Source organism: Oryctolagus cuniculus, chromosome 5, assembly GCF_051225735.1.
Source record: "Oryctolagus cuniculus isolate XC-2025 breed Fujian yellow rabbit chromosome 5, ASM5122573v1, whole genome shotgun sequence".
NCBI lineage: Eukaryota > Metazoa > Chordata > Mammalia > Lagomorpha > Leporidae > Oryctolagus > Oryctolagus cuniculus.
In genome coordinates this window covers 63,246,382-63,264,480 of record NC_142871.1, presented here as the reverse complement: position 1 = coordinate 63,264,480, position 18,099 = coordinate 63,246,382, and the positions used below count along the sequence as shown (strand labels likewise).

Genomic DNA, 18,099 nt, shown 5'->3' with positions numbered 1-18,099 from the left:
TTAATAACTTAGAGGAAACAAATTCCTTGAAAAACAAAACTAAAAAAAACCTAAGACCTATAAAAGAAAACAGCAGAATATATGTTAAAGAAACATATTCTATAACTAAACCACATCTATTACCAGATGGCTTCCCTAGAAAATTCTTCCAAAGAAGAAACTAACAAATCCAAGCTTACATAAAACTTTCCCAGGTAAAAGAGAATATTTCCTAATTTGTTTAATGAGGTTAATAAAAATCAAATAAAAACCTGACAAGGATATTACAAAAAGGGAGCAATAAAACAGTATTATCGCATAAATGCACACAAAAGAATCAAAACAAAATACCACCAAATCCAAATAAATATGAAAAAGGATCCCATGTTATAGAGATCTGTTTAAAAAATGCAAGAATGGCATAAATTTTTTTAATCCATCAATATAGTTCACCACATTAACAAAAGGAGAAAATTAAAAATTCAGTATCTGAAGTTGGGAAATAGAAAGGAATAAATATTTCCTTAAGCTGATTTTAAAATACCACAAAAATCCTCTATTGTTGTACTTTTTGGTGAAATATTGTTTACTTTCTTTCTGAGATCAAAATGAAGACAAAGGGTCCATCATTATTACTTTTTTTAAAAAAAGATTTACTTACTTGTTTGAAAAGTCAGAGCTACAGAAAAAGAGGTAGAGACAGAGAGACAGAGAGAGAGAGAGAGAGAGACCTTCCATCTGCTGGTTCACTCATTTCCTAGATGGTCACAAGGGCCAGGGTTGGGCCAGGAGCTTCATGCAGGTATCCCACGGTGGTGGCAGGGGCCCAAATAGTTAGACCATCTTTCGCTGCTTTCCAAAACCATTGGCAGAGAGCTGGATCGGCAGTGGAGCAGCCAGGACTTGAACTAGCATCTGTATGGGATGCCAGTATGGCATATACAGGTAGGTGGGAGGCTTTACAGGCTTCACAACAAAACCTACCCCAAAGCCTCGATATTAACATGTCAATTCTCCCCAAAATGAACTACATCAATGTTATACCAATCTGAATTCCAGCAGCTTTTTAAAGTAGAAATTGTCAAACTTATTTTAAGTATTTAGCTGGAAATCCAAAGGACAAGTTAAGACAAATTTGAATTAGTAAAATAAGAGGTAGAAGACTTATACTGGGGTCAGTGCTGTTGTGTAAACAATAAAGCATGGGTCTCTGCCACTCACAAGGGAAGCCTGGATTGAGTCATGTGCTCTCAGCTTTGACCTGGCCCACTCCTGGTAGTGAAGGCATTTGGGGAATGAACCCGCACATAGATGGGAGCTGGTTCTAGTCCTGTCTCTTCCTGCATTTCCAAATAAATAAATGAATTAACAAAGTTAATAAACTTACACTTCCAACAACTCCATTTGCCTGCTTTTGTTTCTGTTGTTTTGTCTGTGGTAATGGCACAGGCGTAGGTTTTTTTTTTAAAGGCTTCTTTTTTTTTGATTTAGCAGTTTTCTTAGGTCCTTTACTCTTCTGTTGCCATCCTCCTTTTGTTCTGTTCTTATTAATATCACCCTGCTGTAAATCACAACACACAACACACTCAGTGACTTGCAGCAACAGGTTCACCTGGAACTCACAATAAATTTTAGATGGAAAGGACTGAATTACTCTCCAACAGTTACAGAAGTCAATCAGAGAAGCAAATAAAAGCTTTCTTTCACTAGGAAAGAGAAGCGCAGAAAGCTCAAGTTTTTACCGCATCTTCTGCTGGCTGTTCCTCTGCAGCGCAGATTGACTGTTCCTTTTCAAATACTTCCTAGGGATAGCAAGACAAAACGTAAAATCTGTAAACCGACATTTAACATAAACAAACAACCTTTAAAATACATAATCAGTAAGTTTCATTCAACTGGCTACAGTGGGGGATGGAGGGGCTAAGCAGTTACTAACTGAGAAATGTGTACATTTGTACATAGCTATCTTCTGATCTTCAGTATATTTTGAAAAGCATAGTCTGCTTCAGAAATAAAGTGACTCAAGATATGTAAATTTATTATAAAGCTAAAAATATTTCATAGTTTAAAATTTTACTATAATTCTAACAGGAGTCAAATTTGAGTGTTTTAATGTCATGAGAATTTAAAGACATCAAATTATTTTCTCACATTCAAACCTCATTATAGTGACACTGCTCTCAGTTCTGTGACTAAGAAATGGATCACCAATAAAATCCACATATTCCAGAATATATTTATCTGCTGCATCATCAGTTTAGAATCAGTACAGAAGTTATAAATTTAAGATTTAAATCTCATAAAGAACCCAGTAACAAGCTATACTAGAAGATGACAAAGATGTAGGCTGTGTTTTATAAACCCCCTATAGTTATTAAAGCTAACCTTATGATCTATACAAGTGTGCTGCAAAAAAGTTCATGGGAAATGGAATTAAAAGAAAAGTTTAAAGGTAGGTGTTTGGTACAATGCTTGGCATGCCTGAATCCCTTATTGGAGTGTGTTGTTGGAGTCCCCAGCTCTGCAACTGATCCAGCTTCCCACTAATGTGTACCCAGGGAGCCAGCAGGTGATGATGGCTCAAGTACTTGGAATATTGCTACCTATGTTGGAGACCCAAGCTGAATTCCAGGCTCTGGACTTCAGCCTGGCCCAGACTGGGAAGATCTCTTGCTCTATGTCTGTCTGTCTGTCTGTCTGTCTCTCTCTCTCTCTGTATATGTTATATATATATATATATATATATATAAAACATAAAGCTTTCCAAATAAATTGAGGCCAGTATTGTGGCACAACAGGTTAGGTTGCTGCTTGGGACACCAGCCTTCCATATTGGAGTGCTGGTTCTAGTCCCTGCTTCCCATCCAGCTTCCTGCTAATGTACATAGGAAGCAGCAAATGCTGACTCTAGTACCTAAGACATTCATTGTTACTCAAATGGGAGACACAGAGGAAGTTGCTGGCTCCTGGCTTCAGTTTGGCCCAACCACAGATGCTGTAACCATTTGGGTAGTGAACTAGTATATCAAAAATCTGTCACTCTGTCTTTCAAATAAATAAATTTTAAAGAAGGGGAGAGGAGGAAAAATTTTTTAAAGCAATGTACCTGATTACCCTACCCTGAAGGACAGGTTATACATGAATGGGAATATAAATACTCAATTATTTTCCTTATTCCAAGGCAATTTTGCTTTTTCCACTATCAACTAAGTTACAATTTTACTGGTTGACTTGGAAGGTAATATATATGTATGTAATAGAAATAAAAACAAGATGCATAACATGTAACAAAAAAATTAGAGAAGCATTAATGTCAAAATGTCCAGATAAAAAATATGAACATGCAGACAGCCATGAAAGGACATACATAACAGTGTGAGTTATGGTCACCTGGTACTGGCAAGGGGTTTAATCAAGGGACCCATGATAAAAACACCACTGAATTCTGCAGGCATACATGCACTAGCAGACACGCAGGGATGGGCTGTAAAACTAATCGTCTCAAAGCCGTAGGTAAATTTAATTTCTTTGCATACTTTTCTGCATTGCTTGATTTTTACCAGACAGCAAGAATTTTTCACACCAGAAAAAGTGATTTTCATTGTAATTTTTAAATGTTTTAAATTTTATGAAAGTAAATCCTCTAAGGAATTGATTGAAAATGAGTAGCTGATAAAATTCTTAATGATCAGTAATGAGCCTCTGTGTAGTACAACTTAACAACCAATATCCACATTACTTTGTTATTAATATAATGTTTTATTGATAATTAATCTACCACATGAAGAATTAATCTATTTTCTAGGCTTTTTTGCTGTATATGAAAACTATGCCTTACAAAAATTAATTTAGAATTCAAATAACAGCTAACAGAACTTGCAAAATTAAATTTAAAAAATTAAAACTGCTACTACAAGTCTCAACCTTGAGAAGTTACTTAAAATGAGAAAAATATAAAAATCTTGATCTCTTACTCTTGAACCATAAAAATACAAACAGATTACTTACTGCCATTGTTTGCCTTGTCAACTTAACCAACACGGTAACTAAGGATCCTACTGTGATATTGTTGCTATCTTCATCATCCAATACTGTAAGATGGAAAGAAAATAAAAGAGAACAAATTAAAGTTGTATGTCAACACAAACAGCAAAATTTTACTTACCCAAATCAATGTGGTACTACCATATTTTGAATATATTATATTTTAAACTTATTAAAGAATAATTTAGACTACTCTGTATGTGACTCCAATAAATACCTACAAACTGACTCATTTAACCCTTACAATAAGCTCTCCAAAGTAATACTATTATTTCCACTTCAAAGAAGAAAATGAAGTTCAGAAACTGGCATTGATGTCTTGAATCCAGGTCTTTGAAATCACAATATAATATGAGGACTACCAGAACACAGTTCTCTTATAGTGATATAAAAACAGGGCTCACTCTATTAAATTGAACAAAGCTTATACTCACAAAATTTTATCTGCATGAGCAACCCCTGAATAACATAATGAATTAAAGCTAGTGTCCTAAACCTATTAATGATCTGTTCCTGATTCTATCCTCTTGCTAACACATAACCTGTGAGGCAGCAGGTGGTGGCTCAAGTATCTGGGTCCATGCTACCCGCACGGGAGACCTAGACTGAGTTCCTGGTTACCAGCTTCAGCCTGGCTCAGCCTTAGCCATTCTAGCCATCTGTGGAGTGAAACAACAGATTGGAGCTCTCTCTTCTCTCTCTCAAACAAATAAAACTAACAATAATAAAAAGTTACTTTAAAAATATTTTTCCAAGGAGCTAGTGTTGTGGAGTGGTAGGTTAGGCCATTGTTTACAACACTAGTATCCCACATCAGAATGCTGGTTCTGGTCCTGGTGGTTCCACTTCCAATGCAGCTTTCTGCTAATAAGCCTGGGAAGGCAGCAGAAGATGGTCCAGGTACTTGGGCTCCTGCCACCCATGTAGGAGACCTGGATGGAGTTCCTGGCTCCTCACTTCAGCCTGACCCAGACCTGGCTGTTGTGGCCATCTGGAGAGTGAACTATTGGCCAGAAGATGGATAATCTCTCCATCTCTCTCTCCTCCACAACCCCCACCCTGTCACTCTGCCTTTCAGATAAACAAATATTTAAAATAAACTTTTTTTCTACAATAAATATTACTAAATAAAATTTTGCATTTAATTTTTAAAACTATATTTGTCTCATATTGACCAAATCTAAAAAAATAAAAATAAAATTAACATAATTTTTCAAACATATCTTCCATTTCTACTGAATTAACTCACTTTTTCTACAGCTTTTATCTTGAAGTGATTTCCTCACTACTTATTTTTGCCTACAGTTCTGGGAATTTAGATTTGGTACACTCCATCCTAGTCTTTTCTGACATACCAACAGTTGGGAAGCAAAGGGTCCCAACAATCTTTAACTGCGAACTCCTCACTGGCTCTGAGGTATGATCACTGAGTGTCAAAAGGGTGCAGTATTCTTCTCCACTCTGGAAGTCTCCATTACCAAAAATCAAATCCAGGGCACACATTCATCTACACTTTTCATTTTATAAAGAGGTATGTGCATGAGCAAAACATGGGAAGTGACTACTATATCAATGTCTACTGCCATTTGATAGTTTAAAATGAAGAAAAAGATTACAGGAGATTCTATACAGCCTCCAGCAACGTGGGGGAAGGAAACCCACCATCTTCAGTATTGCATTACTCATGTCCCTTTTTCTTGCTTCCACTCTTCTTTCATTAACTGTAAGTTAATATAAATATACAAAGTCATAAACTCTCTATATAAGATGCTATGGAAGGGAATTTGTGGCCATGTTTCCTGGTGAGAATGAATATTTTCATTTCTTATATGAAAATATCTTCTAACAGTATTTTCTAAGTATGTACTTTCAAAAATTTTTGATTATATCAAAGAGTACCTCTAAGTCCCAAACCAGATTTTTATTTGAACAGTTCCTGGTTAAGTAAGTGCAGTCCTAAATATACCTTTTATATTACAGTTTTTAAAGCCTGAAAACTCCAGGACCCAAAAGGAAACCTCAACACCCCACCAAAGCAGTCCAAATTTTAACAGGGATCTGATACTCTAGCCAAAGCAAAGCCAGACTGAATAGTCTGCCTTTATTTCCCAATATTTGGGAGCCATTTACTTCTTCCCAATTCCTTTTAGAATGCAAAGTCAATAAGGCAGAGATTGTGTTATCACTGTTTCCCCAGCACCAGGAAGAACACACAGCATTCAACATTTGTTGCATCAATACATGGCACAACACCTGTGTCACTCACTTAACACTTTAACAATATTTTTAACAATGTTAAAGCTCAGAACAGTATCAGAATGAAGGAATGGAGCAGGTGATGACTAACACTGTCATTATTCTACAATATTATTTTCCAGCTATCATAACTCATGCGGTGGGGTGACTTTGTGGTATAGTCGTTTAAGCATCCGCCTGTGGCGCAGGCATCTCATATGGGCACTGGTTCAAGTCCTGGCTGATCCACTTCTGATCCAGCTCCCTGCTGATACCCTGGGAAAGCAGCAGAAGATGGTCCAAGTGCTTGGGGCCCTGTACCCACATGGGAGATCCAGAAGAAGCTCCCTGGCTCCTGGCTTCGGATACACTTAGCTCTGGCCACTGTAGCCATTTGGAATGAACCAGCATATGGAAAACTCTCTCTCTCCCTCTCCCTGTAACTCTGCCTCTCAAGTAAATAAATAAATCTTAAAAAAAAGAAAAGAAAAAACTCATAGGGGAATTATATAGTTAAAAAAAAAAAAGAATCTATTTTCCTCTCAAAACAGACACAGAGGTAAGATGAGAAAAACACTTGAAATATGGCATAAAACAAGGTAATTTCCAAGGCTTAATTAACATAAACGAGTTGGGTTTGGGTTTTTAAAAATTAATTTTAGGGGGCCAGCACTTTGGTGTAGCGGGTAAGCCACTGCCTGCAGTGCCAGTATCATATGGGCGCCGGTTGGAGTCCCAGCTGCTCCACTTCCTATCCAGCTCTCTGCTATGGCCTGCGAAAGCAGGAGAAGATGGCCCAATTCTTCGGGCCCCTGTTCCACATGGGAGACCTGGAAGAAGTTCCTGGCTCCTGGCTTTGGATTGGCCATCTCTCTCTCTTCCTCTCTCTCTGCTTCTTCTCTGTGTAACGCTTTCAAATAAATAAATAAATATTAAAAAAAATTTTAGAACATGAAACTTTTTTTATATTAACAATGTGTTTCAGATATCTCTCACTGTCTTATTATACCTGAAAATCTCTTTCATCTTTGGAAAAGTTAAGAAATTCCTGAAAGCTGAAATACAAAATAGAGAGCTCTCAGTCTTAGTCTTATTATGAAGACAATAAAATCAGGATTCTTAGGTAAACAACTGTTAAGTCTAATTACAAGTTATATTTTTATTCAATAAAATGTCTCAGGAACCTTAAGTCAAATCAATGAGAGCCAATGTTCAACACAGAAACCTACTTACCCTGCGATTTTATGTCCATGGTCACATATGGAAAACTCCCAAGGACAGCCATAACTTCTTCATATTTTTCATCTTCAAGGAAGTGTAATAGACTGTGACGATCTGACTCTTTTAAACTCACCAAATCCTGGATGGTTTTAATTTTGTACTGAATAAAAAAAAGAAAATAAATTCCTAATTCATAAAATTTTCATAAAAAGGAAATTATTAGCATGTTGACTTAAGATCCAGCAGCTTTCAGAAAAAAATGTTAAGATATATGCATTTCAAAGCAGGAAATAAAACAAATGGCAAATTCATGGCTTTTCTTTCATGGAGATTTAAATAAGAATTTTTTATTACACAGTTAACAGTTAACACAGGCTTATGCTTTTTAATCTGAAAAAAAAAAAAAAAGAAAAAAGAAAGTTAGAGGCCACCAATATAGAATCTTCATCCAAGCAAGAAGTAACACCAACTGGTTAAGACATTGCTTGAGATGCCAGAATTCCATATTATAGTGCTGAGTTTTGAGTCCTGGCTGCTCAGCTTCTGATCCAGCTTCCTGATAATGCACCTGGGAAGTCAGCAGAAGATTTCTGGGTGGTTCTTACCATTCATGTGGGAGACCCACTGGAGTACCTGGCTTCTAGCTTAAGCCTGGCCCAGCCCTGGCTATTTCAGACATTTGGAAAGTGAACCAGGGGACACTGGTTTGAGTCCTGGCTGCTCCACTTCCGATCCAGCTCTCTGCTATGGCCTGGGAAGGCAGTAGAAGATGGGCCAAGCCCTCCGGCCCCTGCGCCCGTATGGGAGACCCAGAAGAAGCTCCTGGCTCCTGGCTTCAGATCAATGCAGCCAATCGGGGAATGAATCAGCAGGTTGAAGATCTCTCTCTCTCTCTCTCTCTCTCTCTCTCTCCTCTCTAGCTCAGACTTTGAAATAAATAAATCTTAAAAAAAAAAAAAAAAAGTGAACCAGTGGGCAGATTTCTCTCCCTCTGTATCTCTCCCTCTCTCTATACAGCTTTGCCTTTAAAATATATAAATCTTAAAAAAAAAAGGGCTGCAAAGTATACAAAACATTTTTAACTGTTACGTTATTTTTGGTAATACAACGCTATTTCAAAAAGTTTATGGAAAATGGAATTAGAAGTATGAGTCTATTTTGATGTAAAAACAATTTTGAAACCCATATATAGTTTTTTATAATATATATTTTCCACCTATTAGGAAAAAAACCTTTTTTACCAAAATAAACTCACTTTTAATTTCATTTTCCATGAACTTTCTGAATACTGTGAGGAGTTAGATGGGCAGGTCCCTGTGTTAGGCCAGGTCCCTGTGGAACGAAAAAAGGGAGAGTCTCTTTCAGAGTGGACAAGATGCTTCTGCCAAAAGCTACCTTTAGCAAGATGAAAGTACTGATCCCACCCCTCTGAGTTTCTAGTTTTATCATGAGAATAGAAAGGTGAGGTTACCTGTCTCTCAGCCTTTTGATGGCTTTTTTGTTTTATCACTATCAGGCTAGACAGGATTATAATTCTGGCCCTCTGGAGGGTTTTGTGCCTTCCCTCTGATAGCTGTTATTCCCCTCCCCCAATTGCATTTAAAAGACCCCAGTTTGGCAAGTTTCCTCTTGGAGCCTCCTTCCTTTGTGGTAGGTGATTTCTGACTTAAATAAATTTTGCCTTGCTCACTGTCTTGTCCACATGAAATTGAGACAGGAATGGAGGTTGCCTTCGTAGCCATTTCCCTGTTAACAGTATCTTCATATAAGATAATAAAGTGCTAACTGCTAAAACACACTGACCCACCCAAAACAGTAAAAGTATTTACAATAGTGAAATATTCTAAAATAAGCTACCTAATCAAGAAAATATTAGCAGAACCACAAGAGAAAGTTTTAGAATACTTAAGACATTCTAAATCTAAGAAATTCATGGTAACCATTTTAAATAATTTTTTATTCATGTTACCTTGAAGAAACATGACAAACTGCTAAAAACAAAAGTGGCAGCAAACTACCTTTTTATGATTGGAAACCCGTCTCAGATTGTCTTCTTCAATGTGAGGGAGCTGCAGAAGAGGAGACTTAAACTGCTGCAGGCCTTGAACAGCCATCTGGGAAAGCTTCATGCAGTTTTCTAGGGATGCCAAAGTTGGAGCGCGAAACTCCCTTTCTTAGAAAGAACAGGAAAAAACAAGCAGGGCTGGATTTTTCACTTGTTCAGGAATATACAATCCATCACAAACACAAAATTCACACTAACAGCCTTCATACCTCAAATTTTAAGATCATAATGTTGATTTTTCTTTCAAAGTTAATGAAGAAAATATTTAAAAATCACAAACTTGGTCAAATACACATTATTCAGCAACAACCACTGATTTAATGAAAACGTCTTTGCATTACCCTCCACAGCGGTAAATTATCAGACGCTCATTATTCAGAACACACAGAAAGCATGCGAGCAACGGACATCACCACAGCTGCCTCCTTCTTAAGGGCCTCCCTTTCCATCGCTTTCTACAAATCCCAATTCTCTTCCTTTCACACACACACACACACAAAATCATGTTGGGGGAATCACTACATCAGTTAAATAATTATTATTTCAAGCCCATTGTTAAAATACAGAATGACCTAACTACAAAAATATTCAGAGAAAGGCAAAAGAAGATTTTAAATCTCTGCAAGTCAAACAATGAAACAATAAAAATCATGAAAGCTGATTGAACTGGTAGAGAGAATTACCGTAAGTACTCATAAAACATAAAACTATAAAGAGTAATCTGCATATGCTTACAAGAAAGAGAGAAACACAATGAATTACAGTTCCTCCTCACCTTCCCGGCTGCGCGCCATTATTATGAGCTGGCAGATAACATTAACCATTTCTTGAAGTAGAGCGGGGCATTTTTTTAGCATAAATTGCTGATCTGTAAAATAATCAAAAACCTGAAACAAATCATTCTAATTTTATAGTAAAGCATCTTTATCACCTGCAGCCCAAGACTAATACTAAATTGAAGCTGTACCACAAATATTTCACATGAGCTCCAAGTTTTACAGGTTGAAAGGAAGTTTCTCCTCAGTATCACTATGTCAAAAACGAGTCAGAAAACCTGGGCTCTTACCAGTCAAAGTACTTTTTCATATTACAGAGTTTAGCTTAATGAATCAATGTTTTTGTTTTTAAAAGGCTCAATAGGCTAATCCTCCGCCTTGTGGCGCCGGCACACGGGGTTCTAGTCCTGGTCGGGGCACCGGATTCTGTCCCGGTTGCCCCTCTTCCAGGCCAGCTCTCTGCTGTGGCCAGGGAGTGCAGTGGAGGATGGCCCAAGTGCTTGGGCCCTGCACCCCATGGGAGACCAGGAGAAGCACATGGCTCCTGGCTTCAGATCAGCGCGATGCGCCAGCCGTGGCAGCCATTGGAGGGTGAACCAACAGCAAAAGGAAGACCTTTCTCTCTGTCTCTCTCTCTCTCACTGTCCACTCTGCCTGTAAAAAAAAAAAAAAAGAAAAAAAAAAAAAAAGTCTTTAAGTTGGGGCCAGCACTGTGGTGTAGCAGGTAAAGTTGCCATGCAGTGCTGGCATCCCATATGGGCACCAGTTCAAGTCCCAGCTGCTCCACTTCCCATCCAGCTAAGGCCTAGGAAAGCAGTGGAAGATGGCCCAAGTCCTTGGACCCCTGCACGCATGTGGGAGACCTGGAAGAAGCTCCTGGCTTCAGATTTTTACTTTGTAAAAATTAAGATGACTACATATCTGTACAGAACATTAGCAACAGAATTACTAATTAAATGAATACTTCAACTCCAAAGTTCCCAGACAGTACTCCTACATTCTATCATAAGCATCTATTCTATCACCTATTACTGGGTATCATTTTCCAGAGGCACTTGACCGCATTATTAGCTTAAAGAGAAGGGAAGTGGGAAGATCTCATTGACAAAGAACATTTATTTCCTAATAACTTTCTTTGAAAATTTCAATTGAAATAACATAGATGGGGGCCTGCATCAAGGCTCACTTGGCTAATCCTCTGCCTGTGGCGCCGGCATCCCATATGGGTGCCAGGTTCTAGTCCCGGCTGTTCCTCTTCCAGTCCAGTTCTCTGCTGTGGCCCAGGAGGGCAGTGGAGGATGGCCCAAGTGCTTGGGTACCTGCACCCACATGGGAGACCAGGAGGAAGACCTGGCTCCTAGCTTCGGATCGGCGCAGACGCCGGCCATAGCGGCCATTTGCGGAGTGAACCAATGGAAGGAAGACCTTTCTCTCTCTCTCTCTCTCTCTAACTCTGTCAAATAGAAAAAAAAAAAAAAAAAAAAAAAAAAAAAAAAAAAAAAAAAAAAGAGAGAGAGAGAGAGAAAAAAAAGAAAAGACAAAGTGGAAATAAAAAAAGAAATAATACAGATGAACAGGTGACAATCAATTTAATGGCATCCATGGAAATAACATTGTCCCAATCTACTACTTTTCATTTACATAGAATAGACAGCTTCAAGTGTTTAAATAAAGATCAAACAGATACTATTAGTAACCACTGTTGGAAAGAAGGGGTGGGTAGGGAAGGAGGTGGATGTCAGTGGAAATATTTGCTGCAAAACTTTTTGTCTCTCCAAAATGCTTACAATGTCCCTTTAAAAAAGTCATAAAAAAAAAGTCATTAGGAACTTTTTCTATAATCCACAATTATCCAAATATTTTTCATACAGAGCATTCTCTCTCACTGTGAAGTATTAGACTTTTGACATTTGCCAAAACCTCTGACTTATTTAGTCCTTCAAACTCTATGTACAGTAATTATATAGCATATAGGTATCTTTTTAAAAGGTCCTTGAGCAATTTTTGAGTAAAAAAAAAAATTTTTTTTTGAGTGAGAAAAACACTGCACTATTAGGTCTAACGAAATCTGTTCTTCGGTACAATCAAAACCTTGTAGATATTAAAATTACAAGTACCTTCTTCAAGGGTCTCAGGAATTTTCATTCTAGCAAGATGAGACAGTAAAAGAACTCTGGCCTTCAGGCTATATGGGCAGGTAAGTGGAGGCTCATTTTTCTTCAAATTAATGCTGCCAATTTCTCTGATTAGCTAGAACAAATAAAACAATTATTCAAAAATACATTCTTTAAAGCATTCATTCTGGTGCTTAACTGAAGAGATGATCCTAACCTGTGGTATTAGAATATTATCCGTTGGTCTGCTTGTGGCATCTTTATTATACTGAGGATCAAATTCAGAAGCTCCAGCCAAAACCATGATAAGGCCTAAGGAAATGAAAGAAATTTTTGAAAGTAAATAAATCTGCTTCTCTATTAATTTTCCTTTCAGGAATACTTCATTAATGTTAAAGTGGGACACTTTTCAAATTGTGCACAATGTTAAAAACCATCTGAACTCCACTACTGAAAAGTGATAACTTTTCCCACTAAAAAAAATTTCACTTTTTTAAATGTGCACATCATCTATCCCAAGTGACGTTTATATCAAATTTAGAGAACCAAAGCAATTGATGCATTAAAATCACTAAAAATAGTATCTATTTCTAAACCTCAAGCATGTGTTCCATAGCAATGTTCTACAGAGTATTAGCATTCCACGTGATGTTAACTGTTAGGTTAAAAAAAAAAAAAAAAAAGAAGGGGCCCTGTGGCTAAATATGCTTGGAAATAATGGGCTAAAAAGAGTGAAAGGTTTCTTTATTGCATGACTTCTCAGAGCTGAGTAAACTAAACTAAACTAAACTATGTTGTGATTTCCAGAAATTGTACTATAGAAGCCTGAAGGGTTTTGTGGAAATACACACGACTGAAATACACAATTCATAGCCTCAAATACTAGCATTACTTTTGTTAACCATTATATGGCTCTTCAAGAACTGGCACTGTAGTCATCAATCTCATATTACAGCAGAAAATATATGTAATGGACTCACGAAAGGCAAGACAATAGATGCTGGAATTTGGTCACTTTCTAGCTAAATGATCTCTCTGCCCTTCACTTTCTTCAATGTGCCTGACATACGGCAAGCACAGTGGGAGCTATTACTGTTACTACCCTCAAATTTCAGGAAAATGCTCAAGACAGCTGAATTACCTAAGGATGTAAAGGAATTCACTAGCTTAATGTTTTTCAAAAAGAACTGTGTAAGGCTACAATGACACTCTCAGAAATTAAACAGAAATCAAGATTGAGGCAAAAAAAGATATTAAACATGAAGCATTTTTATAAGGGAGTAAGATTCTGTATTAGTATTTCAATCTTATGTAACAAAGAATAAAATGTATAAAGGAGAGAAATACTTAGAAACAGTTATCTGTTCACACACATTCATAACAATCCTAAGGAGTCATTTTCTCACTACCAAGAAACTCAGTAAAATTGGAAAATCCAAAAAGGTCAGTTTCAATTTTGGAGGAAAGAAAACAAAAACAAAAAAACAGGGACTCTCCCATAGCAGGCAATTAAAAACTTATGTCTTTTACTTTTAAGGAAGGAGAGAGGGGTATCTGTGATGCTGCAGAAGTCATTCTGAAAGGCAACATTATATGCAAAGATAAATGCTACAAAGTTTGCTTTATGGAATCAAGGAAAAAGATTTAGGGAATTTTTTTTTCATAAAAAGCTTTATAAGTAAGACTCTGGGAGTAAAATATTCTGTCAGTTTTCTTTCAATATACCCAAGACCTCAGTTTATTTTTATTGTCTTAACAGTATATTGTATGCAATGGTTTCAAGATCAGAAACTAGTACACCAAGTTCCATCCTGACTCAGTCACTTAGATATCCCTTCAGCACGTTACTTCAGTTTGTCAAGTATAAAATGAGCTTTAAAACAGCACATACAGAGGGCAGGTATTTGGCACAGCAATTAAAAACCTACCTGGGACATGGCATTCCTTATCAGGGTACCTGGGGTCACGCCTAGCTCTGCTTTGGATTCCAGCTTCCTACTAATGTACACTTTGGGAGGCAGCACACTCAAGTACTTGCTCCTTGCCACCCACACAGGAGACCCAGACTGAATTCCAAGATCCTGGCTTTAGCCTGGCTTAATCCTGGCTGTTGAGGTCTTTGGGGAGTGAACTAGCGGAAGTTCCCTCTCTTTTTCCCTAAATCTGTTGCTCTGCCTTTCAAATAAATGAATCTTTAAACACACACACACACACACACACACAAAATTTGTATACATAAAATTTTTGATGATATACATAACTGAGTAAATGGGAATAATATAAATAAAAATCAAGAAATGTGATAAATGGTCAGAGCTCTTTGCTTCAGCTTTAGTTACATGAACTGATTGTCTATAAAACTGTAAAATGAAATTCTTCCAGTAGAGTTTAGGAATATATCTCAACTCCACATAAATGACTCAGAAAGTAGTGTGACTAATAGTATAGCTATTTGTTTACTTACGTTTCATATCCATATTTCGGGTTTTATAAACAAAGTATGTATAAATCTGTGTTGTACGTATTAGAATCTGGTCCCCACTATAGCGTATTGAGCGATACCACCAAGAGCCCTAAAACACAAATAAAATTAAACAAGAAATAATGCATGAAAACAACACTGATAGTTTGATGCAAAATATAATAACAGTCAACTTTTCCAAATACTCACAAACCAATAAAAATACTGAGCTTTAGAACAAAACCCTGTTATAGCTTTCAAATTATTTGTTTAGCAAATACTTATAATGCCTGAAGCCAAAATACTATCCTAAGTCACTGCATTTATATGATTAAAGCATATAAGTTTTATGTAAAAACTGAGGATGAAATAGGAATAAAACCACCCACTGCTACAAGCAACAAATTTATTCCTGACACAAAAAAATGTCTTAAACAAATACTGTATAAATATAGGAACAATTTTAGAGTTGACATGATATTTTCATTCACAAGGTTTCAAATAAATGGATTCTCACACAACTCTATGAAGAATGCATGACAGGTTAATTATTAGCCTACAAACGGGACTCAGACAAATTGCAGACTTAGAAAGAACACAATTCACTAAGTAATAAAAGATACAATTCATAAACTTGATGGGATCTCCATATTATGATACTAGGAAGCTATTGTTTAAAATGAAGCTGTTCTGTATGCTGTACCCTCTAATTATTAAGCAGCAAAAAACACACAGAACAACACATCGAGTAAATTAACATCAAAGCATACAAAACCATTTGTGTACAAAAATTAGTAGAAAACATCTAAGAGAAAACACCAAATCTAGCAATGATTATCTCTGATAAAAATGGAACTGAAGGCCGGCGCCGTGGCTCAATAGGCTAATCCTCCACCTTGCGGCGCCGGCACACCGGGTTCTAGTCCCGGTCGGGGCGCCGGATTCTGTCCCAGTTGCCCCTCTTCCAGGCCAGCTCTCTGCTATGGCCAGGGAGTGCAGTGGAGGATGGCCCAGGTGCTTGGGCCCTGCACCCCATGGGAGACCAGGAAAAGCACCTGGATCCTGGCTCCTGCCATCGGATCAGCGCGGGGCGCAAGCTGCAGCGGTGGCCATTGGAGGGTGAACCAACGGCAAAGGAAGACCTTTCTCTCTGTCTCTCTCTCTCACTGTCCACTCTGCCTGTCAAAAAATAAAAAAAAATAAAAATAAAAAAAAAAATAAAAAAAATGGAACTGAAGAGATGAAGAAGTAAGACTTTCATTCAAGACTTCAAATATATCTGTATTATTTCAGTTCTATGTTTTTGCATTGGGAAGGAATATACATTTAAAGATTCAAGTGATGTCACCTTTAGAAGATCCTATAGTTGCCTAGAAAATTCTTAAATTCAAGGATCAACAGATTGGGGCTGACACTGTGGCGTAGTAGGTTAAGCTGCCATCTGCAGTGCCAGCATCCCATACAGGCACCAGTATCCCATATGGGTGCCAATTAAAGTTTCAATTGCTTCACTTTCAATCCAGCTCCCTGCTAATGAGCCTGGGAAAACAGCAGAAGACGGCACAAGTCCCTGGGCCACTGCACCCATGTGGCAGACCCAAATGAAGTTCCTGGCTCCTGGCTTCGGCCTGGCCCAGCCCTGGCCACTGTGCCCATTTGGGAAGTGAACCAGGAGATGGAAGATCTCTCTCTCTCTGTCTCTCCCTCTTTCTCTGTAATTCTAGCTTTCAAACCAAATAAACAAATCCTTTTTTTTTTTTTTTTACAAAAAAGGGTCAATGGATTATATTCTAATACAGATTAAAATTTTACACTTACCACAACAACTGGAAGGATAACCATAAACGCCAATCCATATACAAGTAAAACCTAGAATTGAAGCAGAAAAAAGGATGGCCTTCATCAGGTAGATTGTAACAATACTCATGAATACTTATTTCAAGGTTTATAATGGGAAAAGCACTATCAAAAGCACCCTTCGTGTATTATTTCAATCAACCCTTATTATCAGTCTATAATAAAGGCTTCCTTTTGTGAACAGGGTACCTGTTATACATACAGATTGCATAGCCTGTCTGAAGTCACACTGCTCGTAGATAAGAGCCTATGCTCTTATCCACTATAATAAATTACCACTTAATTTGCTATTTACTGACACAATATAGATAACAACAGCAGAACAATTTTATAAGTTATTTTACCTTCCAGTAAGGTATTTATATATTCAGACTGTGCCAAGTTATTGGCACCTTGGAAATTAATGAGATAAGAAGCCCTTGGCTAAACTGGTTCCTCTGCCCAACTAAGCCACTAAATAATAGTGATCTGTTTGCTAGTAATTTCTATCAATTTTTTTCCCTAGTGTTTAATCTTAAATCTGGCAGTTAACTATTTTTCCCTTCTTTATTGTTCTCACAAAGTAATCCTAAGCATGATAAACACACTTAAATGATAAACACAGCAACTATGTACCTCTCTCTTTCTCTCCTCTGTGTGTAACTGTGACTTTCAAGTAAAAAATAAATCTTTAAAAAAAATTACATTTAAAACACACTCTCCCAAACCAGTAGCCTGATAATGGTAACCAATTCTTTTCTCCATTATGTAAAAACCATCTTCATAATACATAGTTAAAATAAAAACAGTACATCAGTATTTTCTTTGAAATAGCTCTCTTTATAGCAACACAAAAAACAGCACAATAATTTTTGAAATCTATAATTTTTCATAATATTCCTTTTCCAAATCTAGAAGACCCACACCCCCATGCATGGTTTTCAAATTTTTGAAGCAAAATAAACTTACCATTTAATTCTATTTTCCCATGAGTTTTCTGAAATGCTCTTCTATAACAGTACATCAAATACATCATAACATGCCTTATTTAAATGTACTCACCAAAATTGAATTTTTCTGGTCAACTATCCAAGCTGGCAGGGCAATTCCAAAGCTTGTGGCTGAAATAGGAAAAATATCAATTTCTAAGGTCTCTACTTCCACTTATATATTTATTCGTATCTCAAAAACTCTCCTTCCTCCCCAAGAAAACAGTAAAAAAAAAAACTTTTAAGAAATATTACATTAAGTGGGTCCCTATAACAAAATAGTTGAGATATGCGCTATTAAAATTTTTAAGGGAAAAAAACCCTTAAGTAGACTAAGTCCTTCGCTCTTTTTTATGTTTTGAGTTTATATTACATACTA

The 18,099-nt window shown here is 37.0% G+C and overlaps 1 protein-coding gene across 1 annotated transcript in view; it reads right to left on the bottom strand.

The window, feature by feature from the left end:
- The window catches only part of SEC63 (SEC63 protein translocation regulator), a 90,942-nt gene that overhangs the window by 20,709 nt on the left and 52,134 nt on the right, over positions 1-18,099 (bottom strand). The window contains exons 6-16 of the mRNA NM_001171321.1: positions 17,794-17,852; positions 16,714-16,764; positions 14,899-15,007; positions 12,652-12,746; positions 12,438-12,570; positions 10,320-10,412; positions 9,498-9,652; positions 7,492-7,639; positions 3,988-4,070; positions 1,722-1,781; positions 1,367-1,540 (exon numbers count right to left, since the gene is read on the bottom strand). Of these exons, the coding sequence (NP_001164792.1) occupies positions 1,367-1,540; positions 1,722-1,781; positions 3,988-4,070; positions 7,492-7,639; positions 9,498-9,652; positions 10,320-10,412; positions 12,438-12,570; positions 12,652-12,746; positions 14,899-15,007; positions 16,714-16,764; positions 17,794-17,852 (1,160 nt within the window). The remainder of the gene's footprint in view (positions 1-1,366; positions 1,541-1,721; positions 1,782-3,987; positions 4,071-7,491; positions 7,640-9,497; positions 9,653-10,319; positions 10,413-12,437; positions 12,571-12,651; positions 12,747-14,898; positions 15,008-16,713; positions 16,765-17,793; positions 17,853-18,099) is intronic.